At 37.7% G+C, this 12,500-nt stretch overlaps 1 protein-coding gene across 1 annotated transcript in view; it reads left to right on the top strand.

The window, feature by feature from the left end:
• The first annotated feature begins 2,535 nt into the window (after nucleotides 1-2,535).
• PPT1 (palmitoyl-protein thioesterase 1) overlaps nucleotides 2,536-12,500 on the top strand; it is a 22,061-nt gene continuing 12,096 nt past the window's right edge. Inside the window, exons 1-5 of the mRNA XM_006903967.3 lie at nucleotides 2,536-2,696; nucleotides 6,460-6,569; nucleotides 6,871-6,998; nucleotides 7,329-7,399; nucleotides 9,288-9,390. Of these exons, the coding sequence (XP_006904029.1) occupies nucleotides 2,573-2,696; nucleotides 6,460-6,569; nucleotides 6,871-6,998; nucleotides 7,329-7,399; nucleotides 9,288-9,390 (536 nt within the window). The 5' untranslated portion in view covers nucleotides 2,536-2,572. The remainder of the gene's footprint in view (nucleotides 2,697-6,459; nucleotides 6,570-6,870; nucleotides 6,999-7,328; nucleotides 7,400-9,287; nucleotides 9,391-12,500) is intronic.

Here is a 12,500-nt window from a genome sequence, read left to right as displayed (position 1 = left end):
TTCTTTGGAATCTCCTCCAATTCAGTATGCTTTCCTGCACTCTTCACTGCTTCCTAAAAGAGATAGTCTGTTCTTCACTTCTCATTTCACCTTCTCCCCACTAGCCATTTTCACCTTTCCAGAGAGAAGAGGTGAAAGATAAGGAAACCACTTAATTTTCTTTTCTCTTGGAACATATGTGCATATGTATATGTTAATTCCCAGGATTTTGTAAACCTAACAGTATGAGTTTTGATGGAATGGAGGCAGGATTGGAAGACTTGACAAGCTCCAGGCCAAAATCTATTTCTTTCCTTGCCTGCAATCTGTTGAATTTAAGATACTGAGCTGTTACTCTTTGTTTTCTGTAGATAAAATTTTAACTTTAAACTTTCTTAGGTATTGGTGGAAACAGAGTCTGTGAGAAAGCTTTATTCCATTATCTTAACCTAGAAGTACAATACTTTTTAATGTACATATTTATTTTTTCTAATTATAAAAGTTATATATACTTATATCAAATCATTGTGTTGTACAACTTAAACTAATACAATGTTGTATGTAGATTATATCAGTAAAACTGGGGAGAAAAACTTAGGAAAAAATAAAAGTTATATATCCTTTCTGTAAACATTCAAAGCATACAGAAATGTATAAAGTAAAAGTGAAAGTTCCTCATAATATGAGCCCCAAGAATATTACTTTTAACATTCTCTGATATTTTTATAAATTTTTCTTTTTTTCTTGTCAGTGCTTTGGCCTTTCAGTGAACATCACTAGATATATGTGAAAACATATATGTTGAAGGAATAGCTTTATTAAGGTAGGTTTTATATGCCATACAATTCACCCCTTTCATTTGTACAATCCAGTGATTTTACTAAGTATAGAGTGGTGTAACCATTACCCCAACACATATACTTTTTCAAAAATACAGTTACTTTCTTAATTTCTATTTCACCTACTCTTTCAATCTTAAAATGTACTTACTGATGCCCACAGCATGCTAAACATGGCTAGGAGGCTACTTTTGAGAAATTCTGGGTAGTTCTATTTCTGCCAGTTGAGCATGACTACCAAATGTCAGTTGGGTTTATTCCACTTATTGATATCAGTAAAATTTGCTATTGTAATCTAATTAAATCATGAAAACTTATGAAAGATAAAAGAGATGTTTCATTGAAAACTAAGTTGAATGCTTTGGAAAGACTCGTTAAAGGCAAGTTGCTAAAAATTGTTAAATTAAGTATGTGTGAGAAATTTGTGATTGGAACAGCTACAAATCTATAAGAATTTTACTTTCAGATTGCTTCACAAGTGTCTTCTAGTTATTGCTCCATTTTAAAGAAACATTTGAAGAAATCATTGATGATTTATTAAAGGCAAGAAGTACAAATCACTCCAAGAAGCACTTCAAAGGCCCCATTATCACAGAAAAAGCCTGAGCCTATCTCAAAAGATTGGCAAAGTAACTTACATTTATAAGCTAAAAAAAGTTTATCATACACGAAACTTATTTTTCTTAAAATAAAACAAAACTGTATTTTGTATAATGCTTTATGATTCTGCATTTTAATTGACTTTATCAATAACAAGTAACCAACAGTCCCAACAGCATCAGGTAAAGGGCTTCAGGTGAGTGTGTAACCAGCTTTTCCTTTACAATATACTGAAGATATTTATCATGTCCTATATATAAACCTACCTTACCCTTTATAAAACCTGCCTCATAATATTCCATTGCATAGTGGATACACCTTAATTTACTTAAATCCTCTATTTAAACTATTTCAATGTTTTTCTTAAAAAAAAAAAAAACCAAAAAACCCTTGAATAGAGATCTATGATGAAAATATTTAGAGGTAATGAATCTGGCAATAAAACACAAAATGGATTAAAGAGGGATGGAAAGGGAAAAATGGTAGGCGAGGGGCTCCTGCAATAACCCAGCTCTGAGATCAGACCAGAAGTGGCAGAGTTTTTTTTCTATCACTATTATACATCCAACAATTGCTCTTGTCAGTCTGGAAAACCCTGCCATTTCCAGAAAACATTTTTCCTCCACTCTGCCTTAGCTCATTCCAGTCCTCCCGCATTTCATCTTTCCTTCGAGATCCTTAATAAATACCACCCCCTGCCTTGATTGGCCTTGGCTGCAAATTATCCCTCCTGTCCCTTCCTAATAGAGAGCTGAGTCCTGACTTCTTATTTCCTCAAAGTGTTTTTCTTCCAAAGGCAGTGGTTAAGAGCACCGACTTTGAAACCACCAATTTGCTATCTCTGTGACTTTGGCATCTTACCCAAATTCTCAGCGCCTCAGCGTCCCGACTGTAAAATGGGGAGACGTGTATACGGTTATCACGATACATCAGTTAACAGATGTAAAGCACTTAGAATAGTGTTTGATGTGCAGTAAGCGCTGAATAAATATTAGCATTCATTTTGACTCACAGCAGTGGATAGTCTACTACAGCAACACGCCAGGGGAAACGCCCACCCAGCCCAGTAGCCAAGACGGAGGCGTGGAGGATGTTTTCTGTCCTGCCCGCGCCAGGCCCGCGCTGTGGGAACGTGGTCACGTGATTGTACCAAGATGGCGTCGTCCAGCGCCTTCTTCCTCTTGGCCATCGCTCTTCTCCCGAGGTCTTGCGGTCCCCTGGCGCTAGGGCATGTTGACCTGCCGGCGCCGCTGCCGTTGGTGATCTGGCATGGGATGGGTGAGTGACTGAGAGGAGGGGCAAAACGTTTTTTTCTGGGTTCGCGTCTGCAAAGTGCGAGTGCCGAGGGCGAAGACCGTGGTCACACAGCACCCGGCTGGCCCTATGTGAGAATTTGGGGGCTACTCTACATCGGAAAGGAAGGAGGGGAAGGAACTGTCTTTTGGTGAGCGCTCACAGAAGGCTACGTACTGCATTGGAGCTTTAATTGCTGTCCTTGTGTAATCCTCATAGCAGTGGGGTTAGGGTGCAGAATCTGGCACTTGCTCACGAGAGCTGGGCAGTGGCCATGTGACCCGGGCATTCATCCTTTTATTCGTTCACACACTGAACAGAGATTTGTTAGGCACCTATAGTTCATTTATACATTTAACATATAGTTATTGAGACCTACTAGATGCTGAGGATACAGTAGTGAATGAAACAGACACTTCTTTGCTCTTTTGGAACTTTTAAATGGGAGAGACAGACTATAAAGAAATAAGTAAAACATATAATATGTCAAATGATGTAAGTGCAATGGAAAAAAATAAAGCAGAGAGGAGATAGAAACTGAAGATGGGGCTTGCAATTTTGTTGAGCAAGATCAGGAAAGAATTCAATGAGAAAGTAACATCTGAGCAAAAACCTGAAGTAGACCAAGGAAGATGCCATGTGGCTATCTGTTAAAAGGAGCGGCGAATGCAAAGGCCTGGGGCAGAAGTATGTCTGGTATACTCAAGAAATAACATTTAGATCAGTGTGGCTGGAACTGAGTGAGCAAGGAGAAGAAAAATCGGGATTTAGGTGGGGATGGTTCAGATGTTGGTGGGCCTACTGAGGCTACTGTAGGGACTTTGGCTAGAATGAGGTAGGAAGCCCTTGAATGGGAGTGTTGAGATGAGTGATATGATCTTGACTTGCATTTTAAAAGGACCAATCAAGTTTTATATTGAGACTATATGACTATGTTGTAGGGAGTCATGGACATTTGCAGAAAGTCAAGTTTAGGAAGTTATTGCAGTAATTTAAACGAGATGATGACTTGAAACAGTATGGAGATGTTGAGAAGTGGTCGAAGTTTGGAATATTTTGAAGGTGGAACCAATGGAATTTGCTAACAGATGAGATGTGGAATGAGAGAAAGAAGAGAATTAAGGATGACTCCATGAGTTTGGTCTGAACAATAACAAGGATGAAGTTGTCATTTTACCAAAATGGGGAAGCCTGTAGGGGAGCAAATTTGGGGTGAGGAAAAGATCGAGAGTCCGCTTTTGGGCTTATTAAATTTGAGATGTTTGTTAGACATCCAGGAGATGTAGAGGTATTTGGAGTGTGGAGTCTAGGACAGAAATACAGCCTGGAGATTTAAGTTCCGGGAGCCTTCAGCATATAGCTGGTATTTAAAGCCATGAGACTGGGTGAGATCATCTAGGGAGTGAGTGTACTTACACAGAGGAGGGAAGAGATCTGAGAGTGCCTTTAGGCACTCTCAACATATGGAGGTTAAAGAGGTGAGGAGAAACTAACAAAGACAGTGATAGAACAACAGGGAGGTAGAGGAAAGTCAGGAGAGTGCAATGTTCTAGAAGACAGATGAAAATGTTTTAAGGAGAAAGAAGTAATCAACTATATGGAATGTTGTTGACAGCTCAGGTAAGATAAGGGCTGATAATTGGTTATTGGATTTAGCAGTATAAAGTTAACTAAAGATCCTTGCAAAAGCAGTTTTGGGGGAGTGGCGAGAATGAGAGCCTTTTGGAATGGATTAAAGAGAAATGTTCAGAGAGCAATTAGAGTCAGCAAATGTAGACAGTTCTTTCAAGGTTTTGTGCCGGGTTCTGGGGCTGCTACAGTGGAGTTAAAAGAGAACACAAGATGCTCCATGTCCTCCCAGAGCGCAGTCAGTCCATAGAGAGGCAGTTAAATAACTAACAATTACAGTTCAGTGCCATGAGTGTTATTATGAGAGAAATAGAAGATTCTGTAGGCCTTAGCTTTTCTTCTTTAAAAACTAATTCTTAACCTTCCTCTCAGGTTGAAAATGGGATGGTTAAATTAAAATGGTAAATGATCTCAGCCTACATCTCCTACTCAGTGGCCTGTCAGTTTCTTCTAGTTTTCAGTTCTGGTTCCTTGAAACAGGACTAGGCCTTGGGTGAGACAAGTAAGTGCATAGGGTGTAAATTTTTTAAATAATTAAATTTTTTTTTCAGTTACAGTTGACATACAATATTATATTAGTTTCAGGTGTAAAACATTGTGATCAGATGTTCGTATAGCTTATGAAGTGATCACCCCCAATAAATCTAGTACCCATCTGATACCATATATAGTTATGATATTATTGACTATATTCCCTGTGCTGTACTTTACAACCCCTTGACTGTTTTTATAACTGGCAATTTGTACAGCTTAATCCCTTCCTCTTTTTCATCCATCCTCCCCTTCCCAATTGCAACCATCAAAATGTTCTAGAGTATAAAATTTAAGGAAGCACACGCTCTAATTTGTGCAAATTTAGGGTCAGCACTTGCACAAACCTGGCAGTGGTGCCTCCTTAAATTTTGTGTCCTAGGTGCTTCGCTTGTTTTACCCTAGTCCCAGCCCTAAAGAGAAATCTGATTCTAAACCGCTTTTAAGTCTATTAACCCCAAATATACCTGATGATATGGGAGGGGAATAGGCACTTCTGCTTTTGAAGTTTATTACTTGATAAACGTGAGCTAAACATTCAAAAATGTTTTTTTAACTGAGGTAAAATTCATGTCACATACAATGAACCATAATAAAATGGCCTTTAGTATATTCACAATGTTTTACAACCACCATTTCTCTCTAGTTCAAAATTTTTTCATCACCCCAGAAAACACTTGTGCACATTAAGTAATCACTCCTCATTTCCCCTCCTACCACTCTCTGCTTTCTGTCTCTATGGATTTGCCTAAAATGGATATAGCATGTAAAAGGAATTGTACATTATGTGACCTTTTGTGTCTGGCTTATTGCACTTATAATAATGTTTCAAAGTTCATCCACATTGTAGCATGTGTCAGTACTTCATTTCTTTTTATGGCTGAGTACTATTCTATTTATATATTTCTATATGTCTACCCAATTTGTTTATCCATTCATCCATTGGTGGACATTTGGGTCATTTCCACCTTTTGGAATAATGCTGCTGTAAACATTCATGTACAAGTTTCTGTATGGATATATCTTTATTTCTCTTGGATGTATACCTAGAAGTGAAATTGCTGGGTCATATGGTAATTCTATGTTTAACTTTTTGAGGAACCGCCAATCTGTTTTTACAGTGGCTGCATCATGTTACATTTCCACCAGCAATGTATAAGTGTTCCTATTTCTCCATGTCTTTGCCAACACTTGTTATTTTTTCATTTTTCATTAATTAATTATTTTATTAAAGCCATTCTAGTAGGTGTGAAGTGGTCTCTCATTGTAGTTTTGATATTGCATTTCCTTAATGACAATGATGTTGAACATCTTTTCATGTGCTTATTGGCCATTGGTAGGTCATTTTTGGAAATATGTCTGTTCAACTCCTTTTTCCATTTTCAATAGGTTATCTTATTGTTGAGATGTAAGAGTTCTTTGTATATTCTGGATATTAAAGCCTTATCAGATATATGTTTTGCAAATATTTTCTCTCATTCTGTAGTTGTCTTTCCACATTCTTGATAATGCCCTTTGAAGCATAAATTTTTTTTTAAATAAATAATGTTTTGATTCATGAGTTCCCACCATTGTGTTTGTTGTCTAGGAGACAGCTGTTGTAATCCCCTAAGCATGGGTGCTATCAAAAAAATGGTGGAAATGAAAATACCTGGAATTTACGTCTTATCTCTAGAGATTGGGAAGACCCTGATAGAGGTAAGGCCCTTCACAGCTCTGTTCCTTTGAAGGTTTGCTGACTAATTTTATGGAGTGTACTAATAAAATCCTTTACCTTGTATTTTCAGCAGCAAATTATACTATGAAAAACAACAACAACAACAACAACATTCTCATCTCTTGCCAAAAAAAAAAAATATATATATATACATATACAATGATACTTTAACTCTTGAGTGGTTTAAGTGAGGATACCAACCTAAACAGGTTCACCTTTTAGAGAAGATGTCACCATTGTTTTCAGCCCCATCTTTTCACTTCTCTATGGCTCCTCTTTTAGGATATGGAGAACAGCTTCTTCTTGAATGTCAATTCTCAAGTAACAACAGCATGTCAGATTCTTGCTAAGGACCCTAAGTTGAAGCAAGGCTACAATGCTATGGGATTCTCTCAGGGAGGCCAATTTCTGTAAGTGCCTTTCTGTTATATCAAACCATTTACATGGAATTGATTTTTTTCCCCTTTTATTCAGATGGATCCACTCCTCTAATTCTTTTGGGATCTTCACCTATCTTGGAAGAGAAACTGCTCTAAAACATCTCCATGTAAAAAGCTTTATAGAGCTTAATTTGTTTTCTATGAAAGAATAATATTTGTGTTTGGCCACATCAGAGGAAAATCCTGAAACTCTGTGGCATTGGGAAACCACAAAGAATTAAGTAGATTAATCTGAGAAGTTGATTGTTGATGATACATTTCCATCTGTCAGTGGGAACTGATCCTTTTTTTTTTCTCCAGGAGGGCAGTGGCTCAGAGATGCCCCTCGCCTCCCATGATCAATCTAATCTCAGTTGGGGGACAACATCAAGGTAACTTTGGTCTCTTTGCCTCCTTTTTTCTCTGTTCTAACCTATATGACCACTTGATTTTTAAAAATTCTTGCAGCTCTCTTTGTACAAGAAGTCAGCCATCCTTGCAAAATCCTGTTTTTCCAGCTTGTTACAAATTAGCCAGCATTCCTGAAAAAATAGGAAGAGAGTTAGAATTCCAGAACAAATCATTAGGTTACTATCTACTTCTTCCCAGTTTAATTGAAATGATTTCCAGGAGGTGAGATGGTTGCAGCCACGTAGCAGGTGGTGGTTAAGGAATTAGGAAAGTCTAATAATTTTTCCTATTTTCTGACATTGGTGATGTCCTGTTGAATTTAGGCTTAGGCAAAGAAGAGTGTCTAAGTTTTTGTCTGTAAAATAACAGAAGAGATTAAATCCTTCAAAAAAAAAACAACAGGTTTTCTATTTAAGCAGAATTATTACTTTGGGGGAAGAATGTGTCCTTAGAATAGAACTTTATCTTTGTTCTGATGGATATGGCTATTAGCTAGTATACTGGAGAAGCAGAAGGATTCTTCTTATAATCAGGAAACTGGATTCACCCAATTAATTGTTACTGATGGGCAAGTAGTTTGGTATCTGAGGTCCTTTTTACAAATGATGGAAAATAAAATAAGGCCCTGCCCATCTTGTGGAAATTTTTCAGAGACTGAGGTGAAATAATAGGTAGGAAAATATTTTCTAAAAGTGCAGGTATTATTTAAATGCAAGTTGGTAAAAAATAGCTTTATCATTCATTTGTTCAACAAATATTTATTGAAAACCTAGAAACAAGACAGACAAGGTCCCTGCCTTCATGAAACATCCATTCTAGTTGGGGTAGGGGAGAGAATAGATATGAAACAAACAAAATAAATACAGACAATGGTAAGTATGATGAAAAATCATGGGTTACTACTTGAGGGATAGCATTGCGGTTGTATTTGTCAAAGGTGTGGGCTCTGAACTGCCTGTGTTCATCTCCTGGCTCTATCACTTATTGTCTAACCTTGGAAGATGTTTAGAACCTCTCTGTTTTAAAGTTTCTGATCTGTAATATTGGTCAAATAATGATTTCTATTCCATAGGGTAGTTTTGAGGGTTAAATTAATTATTGTCAATATATTGGTCTATGCCTGGTACCCTCCAAAAATGTTGAGGACACTGATGAGGATGAAAGTGTAACTGGGGGAGGGGAAAGAAATGGGGTTGGACACTACTTGAGTTAGGGTAGTCAGATGTGCCTTCTCTAAGCTAAGGCCTGCGAGGTGCGAATGAGTCCAGCCACTGAAGCAGCAAGAAAAGTAGTACAGGCATACCTCATTTTATTGCATTTAGCTTTACTGCGCTTCACGGATACTGCATTTCCTCAACATCCAGACAAGACCCTCCACCAGCAAAAAGATGACAACTTGCTGAAGGCTCAGATGATGGTTAGCATTTTTTAGCAATAAGTTATTTTTAATTAAAGTATGTACTTTGTTGTTTTTTTTTAACTTAATGCTATTGCACACTTAATAGATAACTGTAAGTGTAAACGTAGCTTTATATGTACTGGGAAACCAAAAAATTTGTGCAACTTGCTTCATTGCGATATTTACTTTATTGTGGTGGTCTGGAACCAAGCCTGCAGTATCTCCGAGGTATACCTCTACATCCTCCAGAAAGGAGCAGGTGCAAAGGACCTTGGGCAGGAAAGAATGTGGTGCTAGGAGGAAGAAGCTGGTTATAGTATTAATCCTCAATACATTATTTTCTTGTAGACTACACGAATGAGATCAGAGTCAAGCTCTGGTTTGTTTTTGTTTCTCACAGTGCCTTGTACATAGTAGGTATTCAGCACATGATTAATGAAGGGATGGGTATTTGTCTTCTACTCCTCTAGGAGTTTTTGGACTCCCTCGGTGCCCAGGAGAGAGCTCTCACGTCTGTGAGTTGATCAGAAAAACACTGAATGCTGGGGCTTACAACAAAGCTGTCCAAGAACAGTATGTATGATTAAGTGAAAGGACACAGAACTGTCACTGCATGAAAGTATCATGCTGACTTTCATGCTAACAGTGATTCTAGGTGTAGTTGCTAGTGATATTCAAATGAGATCTTTTTGGTAAATATCTCTGTATTATCTGCTCAATTTTATTGTAAACCTAAAATTGCTCTAAAAGGGAGCTCATTTTCTGTATAGGAAGAATGTAATTACAACAGAATCAATTTCCATCTTTAAAAAATAAACTGAAAGCCTTTAGAAAGTACCAAACCCAGGGAATTATTGTTAATATTGGAGGACAGATTCTCTGTTTTTTTTGGTTTTATCTTTTTTTATTTGCTTTTTAAAAATATATATATTAAGTTTATTCGGGCAACATTGGTTAATACAATTATATAATTTTCAGGTGTACATTATAATTTGACATCTATATATTCTATTGTGTGATTACCACCCAAAGTCCAGTTTCATTCAGCTACCATATATTTGATCTCCTTTACCCACTTCACCCTCCCCCTACCCCGCTATATTTGACCCTCATTTACCCTGTCTACCTCTTCCCTCCTCCCCAACCCCTTACCCTCTGGTAACCACTAGTCCATTGTCCATTTCCCGAGTCTCTGTTTGCTCTGTTCAAGTCTCTGTTTGTTTGTCCTGTTCATTTGTTGCTTTTAGGTTTATATCCCACATATAAGTGATATCATGTGATTTTCAACTTTTTCAGTCTGGCTTATTTTGTTTAGCATGATTATCTCAAGGTCCATCCATGTCGTAGCAAATGGTAGTATTTCATCTTTTCTTATGGCTGAGTAATATTCCATTGTATTTATGTACCACAGCTTCTTTAGCCAGTCATCTATCATAGGACACTTTGGTTGCTTCCATGTCATGGCCACTGTGAATAATGCTGCTATGAACGTCGGTGTGCAAATATCTTTTTTTGATATGGATTTTCAAGTGTTTGGGGTAAATACCCAATAGAGGGATTGCTGGATCATATGGTAGATCAATTCTTAGTTTTTTGAGGAACCTCCATACTTTTTCCATAGTGACTGTACCAATTTGCAGTCCCACCAGCAGTGTAGGAGGATTCCTTTTTCTCCACAAGGAGGACAGATTCTTTATGTTGTCAGCAGTGAGGGGTTAGTCTCCTATATCAATGTCCCCAACTATTTAAATGTGTTTGGGTATTTAAAAACATACAGAAACACTTTTGGAGTGTGTTCTTGTTCAGTTGTTTTCAAACTAACATCTGAATCCCTGGGAAATTCATTAAAAATAGATTCCAGTGCTCCATTTCTAGAAATTCAGATTCAGTAGGTTTGTAGTATTCTAGGTGATAATTGAGATTTGAGATCAACTAGTATGGTTATGGTATCTATCCTATGGGTTTTTCAAGTGTATCATTATTGCCTACTAACAACTCTTCAGTACAACACTTTCTTGAAGCCATTTCCCAAGGGACAGACTTGTGAGTGACTCACATAGAGAAACACCCTGCAGCTAGCTCTTTTCCTTTACTTCCTGTTGGCTAGACTCAAAGGCACAAAGCTGTTTTGGGTCAACAGTGCCACCTGATGGTCAGTGAAGAAAAGTAGGATACTTTGTATCTCCATTTCCCTTGCAGGCAGTTTAAACCACAAAGCTTTACCTCTACCTGGTTTGACTAGTCACAGCTTGGTTATATACGTCCTCCATATTCTCTGTTCTCATGGATATATATGGCCTCTTGAGACTTTATTCTTGATTCTATCTCAGATGCCTCAGAAAAATTCATCCTTTTCTTTGCATTTCTTTTGCGAACCAAAGACAACCCTTGGCAATCAGAATTATTAGTCACTATAAGTGAACAGTCAGTAGGGAACTGGGGGGACAGTGACACATAAGTACTGATTAAAAGTGGAAGATCGATGTGTTTATCTTCACTTCTTCCTTACACTTTAATAAAATGGTAACAAAAGAATAAAAAGTGATAGATCCACAAGGGCAAAGAGAACAGGAGAGGAAATAAGAGGTAATAAAGGATGTCAACACATTTTTGAAAGACAGAGAGCAGATGAATGAGTGATAACTGTTTTAGCAGAGCGGAAAAAGCTGATGCCTTTATGTCTGTAGAGGGATGCACTGACAAAAAGAGAATCACTTTTTACAGCTCCAAAAATGTTCAGGAATTAGATGCATAAGATACTTTGGAAGGTAGAGATAAATGCAAGACACTAAAAACAGGACTTTTTGTTGAAAATCTATATAAGGAATGATCGGATTCCCCAGTTCCCTTAAGTGCACATCCAAGCGACTGCTCTTCCCCTGTCCCTGTCAAGAGAAGCAAAATTTGTTCTCAGGAGCAGTTTAACTAGAGTAGCATCAGACTCCGAGATAACAAGCACAGGATTGGTGGTAAGAAGCCATATTGGAAATTCATCTCCTTCTACTCCCCTTTCTTCCACTTGCCTTCCAGAATGATAGCAGCCAGGCTTATCATGTACTAGGCAGAAGTTTTTTGGACCCCTCACTGGAAAAACTGACTGGCCCCGGAGAAAATACTTACAGGTTGATGTTTTGGCATCCTCCAGCAAGTCAGGACTCCTCCCGACTACCATGTAGTGAAGCCAGCAGTAGACAGGCTCTGCTGAGGTGAAGAGCTTCCAGTTAACTTTGTAGTACCTCATTTAAATATGGACAGTGAGCCAAGACCCCCGGTCAGACATCTGAGGAAAGCTTCTAACATAAAAGGCAGACCAAAACAAACAAAAAGTTAAAAAGAACTTAGAAGAAACAGATGGCAATTCAAGGAGCAGAAGAAAACCTAAAAAAAAAAACACCACTTGTAATTATCTCCAGAGGTAAGAGATCGTATCCATGACACTTGAACAGAATGCAAGTAAAACCAACAATCGGAAAATAAGAGAGTTCTGGAAAATTAAAAATAAGATAAGCAAAATTTAAAAATGTATTAGAAGTATAGGACTATAAAGTTGAAAAAATCTCTTAGAAATTAGAACAGAAACTCAAAGAGGTAGAAAAAAGGAGCGAACAGAAACAATTAGAAAAGCCGTTGAGGAAGTTCAATTTCTGACTTATGGGAATTTCAAAAAGAGAACAGGAAAGAGT

This window comes from Pteropus alecto, unplaced genomic scaffold (genome assembly GCF_000325575.1).
Source record: "Pteropus alecto unplaced genomic scaffold, ASM32557v1 scaffold170, whole genome shotgun sequence".
In the NCBI taxonomy this organism is placed as follows: Eukaryota; Metazoa; Chordata; class Mammalia; order Chiroptera; family Pteropodidae; genus Pteropus; species Pteropus alecto.
Note: the sequence above shows the minus strand (reverse complement) of the source record. Positions and strands in the feature narration are given on the sequence as shown.